General features: G+C 35.1%; 1 protein-coding gene across 1 annotated transcript in view; it reads right to left on the bottom strand.

Moving 5' to 3' along the window:
• The window catches only part of ADGRB3 (adhesion G protein-coupled receptor B3), a 445,550-nt gene that overhangs the window by 178,175 nt on the left and 254,744 nt on the right, over window positions 1-12,631 (bottom strand). The window contains exons 13-14 of the mRNA XM_065630898.1: window positions 12,027-12,102; window positions 5,568-5,670 (exon numbers count right to left, since the gene is read on the bottom strand). Coding sequence (XP_065486970.1) covers window positions 5,568-5,670; window positions 12,027-12,102 — 179 coding nt within the window. The remainder of the gene's footprint in view (window positions 1-5,567; window positions 5,671-12,026; window positions 12,103-12,631) is intronic.

Here is a 12,631-nt window from a genome sequence, read left to right as displayed (position 1 = left end):
AAAATATTGTTTTTTTTCTTAAGCTTTACAATCCCAGATTGATTTCTGATTTGATTTCAAAGAGGACAGGAATCTAGGTTTATTACACATCATTAAACTGTGGGTAATGTTTTGGGAAACTGAAATGTCTTTATTATTACTCATGTTTAGTTTGCTGCCTAGGAAGAGTTGAGAAAAAAATAAAATTCAAATTTTGTCCCCAATCTTGCAAATCTTCCTTTACCAAAACTCAGACTGACTTAGAAGTTCTTAACTGGCTAAAAACTGCAAAATTGTATTCCTGTTCATCAGAAACATTGGATATTCCTAGAAGTCAGAACTAGATAAACAAATCAGAACTAAAATACAGAATAAAAAAATATTTTTAACAAAATCACAAGTGATGTGAAGAAACAGGTGGAATATACTATTTTGTTATGTCAACATTAGTGTAGTTCTCTCATGAAGAGTGTTGATGCGATAGATGTGGTTTCATATAGATAAAACACACCTTGATATTTCATTCCGAAATGTGTTTTATTTATAGAAAAAACATGGCAGTCTGTGAAGTAAAAATCTATTAAATATTTACATTATTCTATCCACCTCTTGGTCTAAGATAAAAAAGGTCCTGCTGAAGATGCTTGTGAGAGGCATTTAGGGAAATTTTGATCCTCTACTTCAGCATTTTGCTGACTGCATTGAATTTTATAAGTAAAGTATAAATATTTAAAACCAACATATACTTATGGCCCTTTATATTAACATAGCACTGTAGAAACATAAATAAAGGATGTTCTATTCCCTGAAGTATTTATAACATAAACAAGAGGAAAGGGAAGAGGGCACAGGACAAAGCACTGGATTACAGGCCCACTGAGATTCAGAGACCAGGTCCTGTATCATTAGCCAAAAGCTTTCAGACACATTGATAGAAAAGAATATAAAAGAGTAAGAATTAAGAACAATGGAATGATGGTGCAGAATTAACGTGGTTTTTTACATTTTCATTTTAAAAAGAGTATTAATTTATATTCTAAGACTGGGTGAAGAAATGCTACTTCCAATCTGATATAGTTAAATACATATTAAAAAAGTACTCCTGCAGCTGAATTGTAGTAAGACATTGCATATCTGAGATCTGAGACCTCTCTTTCCTAGCAGCAGATATAATACAGTTTATGTTTGCTGTTCCCACAGCGCAAGTAGAAAGAATACAAAAACGCTTTCATAAAAAATGTCCATTATAAAAAAATCTACAAAACAGAGGGAAATAAAAGCCTTTGCAGAAAACTGAGACACAATAAAACTGCCATCAGCTCAGACATCACTCTCTTTGAAATGTATTCAAACGGGAAAAAAAAAAAAAGTATGTTTGGCCATTGCAGTCACTAGTGAGAGATTAAGCAGAAATATGGAAAGCAGAATAAATATTTCTCCTGTTCCTTAAGAAGGTCTTGTGTGTGGCTTTGCTCTGCCAGGCATGGCAGCTTGCAAGGGCAGCTCAGCCTTTCAGAACTTCTTCCTCTTTTGATATCCCGATCAAACACCCCTCAAGCACTACAAGGACCACAAGGAGCCTGTCTTCCTATTTTTTTCTTCGCTCTTTGCCTGTTGCTCCCTTTCTTGCAGCCTTCCTGGGTCTGGCCTCCTGGCAATGTCTCCTCTCTGTGCTGTTGCTGAACTACCTCCAACAGTCATTGCTCTCTGTGAGGGCAGCAATCTCATCACTGCTCTTGCCAGTTAATTACTTAGCTGCAGTCAAGGAAGCAGCTACTGTGTCCATTAATGTTTACAACTGTTGCAGTATTATTGATTTATACACTACAGTACAGGACTTGGATATCTCAAAAATAGACATATGTGTGTGAGTGTGTATGTATATTTATCTCTGCCTGGCATATGAAACTGAACTTTCAAGATGTGATTGGCAACTTTGACAGCCACACAGCCACAGTGCCAACTGTGTTTTGCAGCCAGGGTTTTCAGTCTTCATTGGAAGCTTGATGTCCTATGCTACTGCTGGCTCGTTACTTTACTGTCCCTGGAGTAAACTTCTGTGCTGTCAGAAGGTGAGAGTTCATATTCTTTCTCGAGCGAATAGGATTTTGTTTGAGTTGTGCAGTTTTTAAATATTGCTTTGGTGTCTCTTTAATCAAACTACTGGAAAAAATGTGATCACATTCATCAACATGTTCACTGTGCATAAGACCAAATGTCATGTTCTCTAACTAGTGCATTTCAACCCACATTCTCACTGTGGTCAACTTTCTACTATATTTTGATTTATCTGCAAATCCAAATATCATGCTACATTCCAAACAGCACATGTAATTGTGATTTACACTTCCTCCAAAAAATAATCCTCTGGTTTTATTAATAAACTGGCTAATGTCGATATAAAATGAAACAATGACGGTACATTTTGAATAAATGAATATTTTAAGGTTAATTTCAATTAAACTTATTAAATGATCACATTTGACCATCTTTTTTTCAAAATCTCTTATCTACTTTATTTAGTCAGGGGTGAGGTGGTAAAAGAACAAATGTGTGGGTATAGTTCTGCACATTAGTAGGCATGCTCTAGGTGTTGCATAAAACTTACTCATTAAATCAATTTGGAAACAAACTGTTCTGAATAGTGAACAGCATTTCAAGAACAAAGGTTTGAGAAGCAAAAAATAACAACAAGAAGAGCCATTTCAAAAAAATCAAATGAAAGAAAATGTCTATATTTTATTTTCTGTTTAATAATTAAGCTATTTAATTTACATCATGATTAATCTGCGAGCCATTAATATATGATATTTAAATGCTAAAGAAACATTAATACTAGTTTTATCTTTCTCTATGTGACATATAAAGTGTGTTTTATAGCAATATTTTAGAATTAATTATATTTTTGTTTTCAGCTGAGGAAATTATAGCAAAGAAGATTAGAATTATATTCAGTCTGAAGGCAAGAAACACTCAAGCCTACAAAATAATGTTTCTATGCATCTACAGCCTTAGTTCTTTAAACCAAACCCACGAGGGAGGCTAAGCCTTGAACATAAATATCACCAAACATTTAAAGATGTTAAGATTGTAAAACTGGTTTCCATTCCCAGATTTTCTAGAGCAATATTTTGTCATTGTATCTGCTGATCCAACTCTATATCTAGGTGGATCAAGACCTCATATAAATGTACTATAAGTACAATTTAAGGACTGGAAATTTGTTCCATACACTTGATTCTCTGCATTAAATTCTAGGACAAAAAAAAAAGTTGGCTCTGATATCTGTTGTCAAGGTTATTGTCTTTTTGACTTGTCAATACATAAACTAATACAATACTCATTAATATTTGCTGCGGAATTGTTGACAAGGCAAGGTGACAATAAGTGTATCTAATCTGACCTTTTATAATAACGAAGTTTCATTTCATTTCATTTCCAAGATCTTGAAACTTGGCAAAAAATTACCCTGCAAATTACTCAAAGGGATGGATTAAAAAGAAAGAAAAAAAATTTTTAGAATATCAGCTTCTGAGGCCAGAGGTTCTACCTTTTCTTAGTCTAGCCTTGCTTGTGTCATGCTGGTTTTAATAGCTCGTATTTGGCTGATAAGTATTTTCAATGCTGAAACTTTGCACACCAGTATTGGGGTTTTTTTTAAGTTTTAAAATTTCTTTCCTAGAATAAGTGACCAAAATAATTATGATTTTTTTCCCCATGTGCTGCCTCACACTTTTGCAAGTATTAATTCCAATTTCAAAACATAGTCGTCATACTCCAATATTCCTTATCTACAACTCACGGAAGTAGACCCACAATGATTGTTAAAATAACAGAAATTAAATCCAGCATTGAGAAATACGATAAACTCTTCCTAACAATGATTCTAGTAAGTTCAAACCAAGTATTTTATTTCAAAGGTGTGCTTTTTTTTTTTTTCTTCCCTGATATATAGGACTAATTTGTGGTCTATTTCAGCACATACTCTTAAATTTTTAGTGAAATTTCTAACAGGAACAAAAATTATGTTGAAGCCTGATATTTTCTTTTAATGTACATGATGTAACACAGGTTGGAAAAAACAAAACAAGACAAACGAAACCAAACCAAACAACAACAAACAGGCAAACCTACTCACCCTAAAACATCTTAAAACTAGATAGAAACAGAGAACCATAAAAACAAAATCTCCACAATTCTTCTTTAATAAACTTCTAATCTTACTGAAAGGTAAGAAGTCAGCTCAGTTTATGTTCCTCTATTCCTTCCTTTTTTCCTGCTTGACTTTGCAGTAAATTTCACTGAGATGTTCTTTGTAATATCATTTTTCTGGTAATTGAATGCTTGGTCATAATGACCATTCATGGCAAAACAGTCAGTTTTTTCTAACATTGAGTAAAATGTAAATCAAAGATCTAGAGTTCAAAGAGTATTCTTCATACTTTTGCCCAGAGACAGTAATCCAAATGCGCTACTGACTGAAGTATTTGGAACTCCTCCAGCTCAATCGTATGTATATGTATTGTATGTACGTATATTGTATTGTATCTATGTTGAATTGTATGTATATGTATATTGTATTGTATATGACCACTTGAGCAAATGTTTATAACAAAAAAATCACAACTTTACAGTCTTTTGCATAACAATACCGCTCTAGTAACTATGTCTCTTCTAATCATATCTTTATGATTTTAACTCTAAGTAACAAAACCAGAGTTTATATGCCATTTTTGCATAAATTACTCCCATGCATGTTATTTAACATTATTTCCCTAACATTGTACATCACAAAAATTTCCCACAAAAGATATATTTTATTCTTCCTGTGGCTGCTGGGAGATTGCTGACAGCGGAAACAAAAACTTAATTTTTTTTATATAGTTAGACATAGAATCTGGGGGAAGTGGGGGGTGAGGGCTGTTCGGGGGCTGTTTGTTGTGGGTTTTTTTTTTTGTTTTTTTTTTTGTTTTGTTTTTTTTTTGTTGTTGTTGTTGTTGTTGTTTTGGGGTTTTTTTTTGTTTTGTTTTTTTTTTTTTCCAGATTTTAAATGTTTTAACATAAGATTAAAGACTGAAAAGCACAGAACTAAGAATAATTGCACAAAAGAATCTCAAACATTCATAAGAATTGTAAGCTGAATTGGAACCAGACCTTTTTTTTTTCCAAAGTCTGATACAACAGGTTAGGTATAAACTGGATTTTGAGTATAAAATAATGAAAGAAAAGAAGAAAAGGTCTGAAGAACTATGTAGCTCTATGACCTATGCAGGGAGCAAAAGGTCAAGCATTCAGCACAATACCATATTTTCAGTTGTATCCATCAAAGCAGTTAATGGATAGTTTCCAGTAGAAATTGCTGTTCAAATGAAAACCTCAAAACTCATGGAATAACAATTAATTTTGCTTTGCATACAAACATATATGAAACAAGTACACACACTCTTCAAATTACGTTAGATGGTTCCTGGGCTTAAATTTTAGCAGTTCAACTGGGTTTTATTACTTGATATTTAAAACAGCCCCGCTTTTTTCATACGATCTGATAAATACTCTTGGAAGACCATATCCACTATTTTTGTACTTACATTAGACAGATGAGCCAGTTCTATCTCCAGGAAAGAATCTGTAGTTTTGGGCTCGGGTCGTATAGTAACAACGATGATTTTTGAATTAACAACTGTAAAATTCCTGGGGAAAAAAAGCAGGTAAAAATGAAAGATTTAACTTAGTATGTTAAATGAGGTTTCTGATATTACATTTAAAGAGAAAATATATTTGTTTGGAAGCGGTGAAAACATTCACGTGTTATGAACCATACCCAGCACATGAAAGACTGAAAAGCAACAATGGTGGCAGAAGTACCATTCCTTTAAGTACAATTTGCTAATTAGAAGGGTGTATTGATGACACAAACATTCTGTCAACGTTTGAATGTGTATAATTTGCTTCTGTCAACACAGACCCACCAGCTATGTTTTATAAGAGACAGTTATTTTTCTTCCAAAGTGCTGTGTTGGACTTTTTTCTGACTGTTAGCTGTAAAAATGTGAAGATGGATGAGTGCAGTGGGCGATTCTACAGTTCTTTTGATTCTGTGCTCATGAAAAAAAAATACGTGTTTCAAATTTTTAAAAAAACATTTAATTTGGTATATGAGTGGGCAAATTCATCATATAAATACTTTGTAAAATATAACCCATAGTTGTACCCTGACTGAAATCCCACCAAAACCAAATATTTTTTTTTTGTATATGTGAGACTAGATTTGGTGTTATGTACCCAAAATAATAATTTTCTGTTAATTTCTCTAATTCATCAGCAATCCCCCTTTTCATGTAAAATGTGGATCACAATGTTTTATAGCTACCTTTCTAGGACAGACCTAGTATTGCCAAGGTTATGTTAATACAGGCACAAAGACATGTTGACATGATGTTCACGTCTGAGATCCTTGCTTCTTATGACCCCATCAGGCTTAGAACAACCATCAGTTATCAGCCTGAGTGTTTCTAATGATCATTATGTTATTTCCTTTGCATGTAATGCTGCTTTCAACATCTTCTGCTGATCACACATAAACAAACATAAAACCTCACAGAAAGACATATGCACAGGTAGATGTTATCACTGAAAACAACTAGGCAGTTTAGATGTAATTATAATAGACAGGATAAATACTCTTTTGTTGTTGTTTAATTGCTTATTTTCTCTAGGGAAATGGTATTCAGGAGAGGATTTCATTTTGCTGGATCATTGAAAAAGGAATTGCCATGGCTACAGTAACAGAAACTTAACTCAGTGGGCACTTTACTCCGCACAAGGAATGAAATTATTCTTTGGGGGCAAGGTATGAATTCTAGTCCAATTTTACTCAGCCAAATAATATAATGGAAATGTAATGGAAGTGGCTTTCTATTTTACTGAATTCTATTTCTTCCCTGTGGTTGCACTTTAAAGTCTCACACATTGTTGACAAAATTTGTCTCTCTATCAGACTAACATTTAATGTTCAGCATACTGTCAGTACGTTCTGTAGAGGTGGATTAATGACTGTACATAGAGTAGCTGAATATCTATAAGTGTTCCCAAGTAATGCATAATTAAAAAAAGAAAAACAAACCAAAAACCTAAACCACCAACCAACACAAACCCCAAACCCCTCCAAATAAATACAAAATGGATTTCTCTAACAGAACATGACAGGTGGAAAAAGAGCTTACTAGCTATTAGAAGATTTTGTCCATTTTGGAAATTCACAGAAGGTAATGTAAATACTGATATTTCAGTACTTGGTCACAGTCAGTCTTTGTGCTTGAGAAATATTTCGTGCTGTATTTAATTTTGGAACAGTTCTGATGGTTCTAGGGTGAGATCCAAAAGAGCACTTCAGAGTGCCCGGGAGAGGAATTATATATAGTATCTTTTAGATGAGTATTATACTGAGAATAAATTTTATGTGAACCTAACAACAACATAAACGTGTTCAGGGATGTAAGAGCTACGGAAACAATATTCAGTCTATAGTGCTCAAAATATTGAATATTGCAATATATAACTACTACTAACTACTACTATGATTAGACACATTGTCCAAAAAGCTCTATGTTAATGTAATTGCAAAGTTCTCATCTCACTCCACGTTTACAAGACTTACTTTTAACAGACTCTATGCCAGTAAAAACAAGGAAAATCGTTAAAATGCAGCTAATTTTGGAGCTGGTGAAATCTATTGTATAGGCTGTCCTAGATAATGAAATCTTCACTTTACACACAGAACACCTGTGATGTACCAGATGGGGATTCTGTGGTTAGGTGCTTGGAAAGATTTTCCTGAAAGATATACTGAGATATTTTTTACGTATTTATTTTTTAAAAAATAAATTCCTTGTGTTGATGCAGAAGTGTTCATACCTTGTAGTGCTGATATAAAGGAATTGTGGGAATGTGTGTCACCTTTATTCCTCAGAAAACTACAAAAGAACAGGTGTCATGCAATCAAATATTTACTTTACTCCCACCCTAACTCCTGTAAAGCCAGAGACTGGAATCATATGGGAAGTGGTAAAGCTTTCTGGATACGTAACTGCAGCCAGCAGAAGTCACCTCTTTTATCAGATTGTCAAGGTGTAAACGATGTGGCCTTTGAACTCAAACGTGAGTCCATTTTACGTATTTTACCTTGTTTTATTGTTTTGTTTATCTTTATTCCTGCCATTAACATATTTTGTCGACTGTCTTTTATTGGGAACAGCATCACATAAGGTGCTTATCCAGAATTGCTTTTAAATTCATACATTGTGCGTAGCTACCACATTTCTAGGTATCATGTGAAAACTACATTTTGTTACCTCCCTTCACATTTTACAATGTTTGCTCCATACACAATGCTATTGCAGTGAATCATTTCACTTTGTTCGGCACTAATATAATTATCACAATAATGCTTATTACACTTATATACGATTAGTACAAATAGTAATCAATATAAACCCATGCAAGATGATATTTTTTCATTGCAAAATGTAAGCAAACAAAAATAAACCTGTTCCAAAAGCAGTAGGATGTATGGAAACCTTCATTCATGTACCTGAACAAGTATAAAATGATAAATCACTTCATAATAGAGATTCCTTTAAAACCTGCATTGCAGTTCTAATTTTTGCAAGGAGTATAATAGCTCAACAAATTCAGCACTAACTAGAGTTGCAGCTTTTTTCCAATTAAAAATTCCATCTGAATGAACATTAAAATGGTTTGAATGCATCAAAATGCATTCAACAGTACTTAATATCATCATCAATGGCATAGACAGTGGGACTGAGTGCACCCTCAGCAAGTTTGCAGATGACACCAAGCTCAGAGGTGTGGTTGACATGCTAGAACAGAGGTGTCAAACTCATTTTCACAGGGGGCCACATTGGCCTCACAGTTGCCTTCAAAGGTCCGAATGTCATTTTAGGACTGTGTAAATGTAGGAGTAGTTACATTTATAGTGTCCTAAAATAACATTCGGTCCTTTGAAGGCAATCGTGAGCCTGATGTAGCCCCCCGTGAAAATGAGTTTGACACCAGAAGGAAAGGATGCTATCCAGAAGGCACTTGACAGACTTGAAGAATGGACCCATGTGAACCTAATAAAGTTCAACAAGGCCAATTGCAAGGTCTTGCACCTGGGTTGAAGCAATTCCCAATATCAATACAGGCTGGGGGATGAAGGATTGAATGCAGCCCTGAGGAGAAGGAGTTGAGGATACTGGTGGATGAAAAGTTGGACATGAGCTGGCAATGTGTGTTTTCAGCCCAGAAAGCCAGTTGTTTTCTGGGCTGCATAAAAAGAATTGTTGCCAGTAGGCCGAGAGAGGTGATTCTGCCCCTTTACTCTGCTTTTGTGATATCTTTGGAGTACTGCATTCATGTGTAGGGTCTCCAGTACAAGAAAGGCATGGAACTGTTAGAACACGTCCACAGGAGGGCCATGAAGATGACCAGAGGGCTGGAACACCTCTACCGTGAAGAAAGGCTGAGAGAGTTGGAGTTATTCAGCCTGGAGAAGAGAAGGTTCCAGGAAAACCTTATAGCATCCTTCCAATATCTAAAGGAGGCCTATAAGAAAGCTGGAGAGGGACTTTTTACAAGGGCAGGTAGCGATAGGACAAGGGGTAATGGCTTTAAACTGAAAGAGGGTAGATTTAGATTGGATATAAGGAATAAATTCTTTACAGTGAGGGTGGTGAGACACTGGAACAGGTTGCCCAGAGAAGCTGTGGATGTCCCATCATTAAAAGTGTTGAAGGTTAGGTTGGATGGGGCTTTGAGCAACCTGATCTAGTTGAAGATGTCCTGCCCATGGCAGCAGGGTTGTAATAGACAGTCTTCGAAGGTCCCTTCCAACACACATTGTTCAATGATTCTGTGAAAACAGTTTGAAATTGTGCCACCTTTGAGGTACTGTCTTAGGGTTGTGAGATCAAATATTGACTATGACTGCCATGGGCAAAGAAATCCAGCATGATACAATTCTTGATGAGGTAGGAGATGTAAGCTGTAAAGTTTTGGTATAACTTCATCATAAATATTAAAGATATTCAGAAAAGTACTGAGGCGCTACACTCTGAACAAAGAAGAGACTAGAGGTACCTGGGAATATGTGTCATATTTTTATATCACAGATTAATAATGATTTTTGTTCCTTATTCACATACATAAGAGAAAGTAATAGCGATCATTTCCTTTTCTCAGGGAGCTGAGAATTGGCTTCAAATAATACTGAACATATTCAGAGCAAAGTGGGATATCTTTGTATTTGAATTTCTAAAGACTTCATTATTTAATAGATATAGATTATTCGAACATTTTACTTTAGAAGCTCACAAAATCTCTCTATGATCTGAACTGTACAGGGAATAGCCAAATTTGCTGTGTAAATCAGTAACCAGCTGAAAGTAGAAGAGATGAAGGAAAAAAAAAAAGAAACTGAGATGTACTTTCTCATAGTCCATAGTACTTAAATTGCTGTACTTTTATGTCCCTATTTTTCTATTCATGTTATTTAGGATGCTGTTAATTCTAGGGAAAATCTAGTAAGGCCTATAAATCTAATTTTTGTAATGGATGAAATAAAAGCCCTGAAAGACCCTTCATCTAAGCAAATACACTGCATTCAAGGTTCACACTTGTTTCTGTAAATTAAAACTATTGATGTATGCGAGCTGAAATGGCATGATCATAAATTGTGATTTACAATATAAAGGTCTGAAAGGTACATGGCCACCTTGATGCTTTCCTAGGCTTGGCAGATTGTATCTAAGGTCTGCCAAAAAGGACTGATTACAATAGCCTTTTGGCTCTGTTTCTTTGAATACAAGGGAAGAAAAAATCTCTCTCACAAACATCTCTTCATTCCTGGCTGATTTCAGTAACTGGCACAACAAATGGAAAGTGCTTAGTGACATTTCAGAAGTGGGTGAGCTGTCATTTGTACCACGGCTTAAGCATAGATGGCTCCTGCCAGCACTCCCCAGGCTTCCAGGTATCCCGTCAGGACATCACTGTTCAAATTGTGCTCTACCTCAGAGAGATTTCTGTCTCCAACCCTGCAGCTACTCAGTGCACAGTGGATTGCAACTTTACTGGGAAGTTTTGTGTTTTGTTTTGGTTTCTTTGGACTGAGTCTTTTTCATTTTTGAATAGATTTTGGCCAAAAAAGGGTCATTTTCCATCCTTTGTTTCAAATTCTGAAGTTCTGGGAAAATAGAGTAGGGAAAGGTGATCTGGTGTCTTCTCAAGTACTGTCCTTTGTAATTATTGTGAATTCATTAGAAGCTACTGCGACACAATCTGCACCCATTTCTTTTACTGTAAAAGGACATTAGTAGACCAGTGGTGCACAGGATCATGTGAAACAAGATAGTATTAATGGACCATGAAATGATCCTAAACAGTAATTTGAGAAGAGGAGGGGAAACACTTATTTCAAAATTGGCTGTTATCAAGTACAGAAAGGAAAAAGTGAAACAAGAGACCCTCCTATTTCTTTATGAATGTGTATGGCCCTCATAACTGACATACCACAGCTGCTGTCTTGTTTCTAAAATGGATCTTCTCTATGGCTTTGCTGTCCCTTCTGAATACAACTTGCACTCGAAAAAGTACTTGGAAAACTACTACAAAAGACTTGTATAGTAGAGCAGACAACCTTAGTACATCGAGCTATGATGTCATTACTAGATCATTGGTAGTAACTAGACAAACAGTAGTTTGAAGCACAAATGGCATACTTCTAATCGAATATTTCTGTAATTAAGCTTAATATAGATTATATAAAATATAAACTAAGACAATTTGATAAAAAGGTTCTTTCTGTCATACAAATGACTAAGCATAAAGGAAAGACAAATATACACATATATACTGTAAATAACAGGAAAAAAAATCCAGCAAGACCAATATGTAAAGATTCTCGGTTGTCTGCTTTTATCCTGACATGCAGTGTAATTATGATCCCCAAAGAGTCTAATTCATATTGTATTTATGAAATGTCTTACCTCAAGGTGGGCAAGATGAGTTCTAAATTTTTGTATAGCACTGCTCCAAGTACAAATACAGTTGATTCATCTAGTTCTGAAAAGAGTAAGGGAAAAAAAATATTTTTAAACACTTTCCCAAGCCTTCATCAGCATAAAATACTGTGAATATCATTTATCTTTCTAGTAGAATTATTATTTTAAATAAACCATCATAATTTTGAATTATATCCTGGAAGTCTGTCATAAAGATGTAACACTGTCAGGAATATATCAAAAGATTTAAACCACATTTTCAAAAAATCTGTCATTGTGTGCTGACATCCATGTTACTTCATTTACCTTTAAAGTATCCTTAAAGATTGTCTTTATAGTTTAATGCCTAGCAAGTAAATTCTCTAATGTCAGAGATCTGCACTGCAACAGTGTTTGTAAACTGTATCTGTAGCCAGGGTAATTTGCCTGCTGAGCAGCCTTTGGTAAAAGTTAGGTCACCTGTTGGGATGGCCCAGTCTGTCCCAGTGGAGCAGCTTCAAAGAGGTTCAGCAGAGCTGCACTTCAGATCACCTCACACCACCACAGATACAAGCCCGTGTACAGCAGCTAAGCACGGGCTCTTCAGCTTA

Source organism: Caloenas nicobarica, chromosome 3 (assembly GCF_036013445.1).
Source record: "Caloenas nicobarica isolate bCalNic1 chromosome 3, bCalNic1.hap1, whole genome shotgun sequence".
In the NCBI taxonomy this organism is placed as follows: domain Eukaryota; kingdom Metazoa; phylum Chordata; class Aves; order Columbiformes; family Columbidae; genus Caloenas; species Caloenas nicobarica.
The sequence above is the reverse complement of the archived record's forward strand: the minus strand, read 5'-3'. Positions and strand labels throughout refer to the sequence as shown.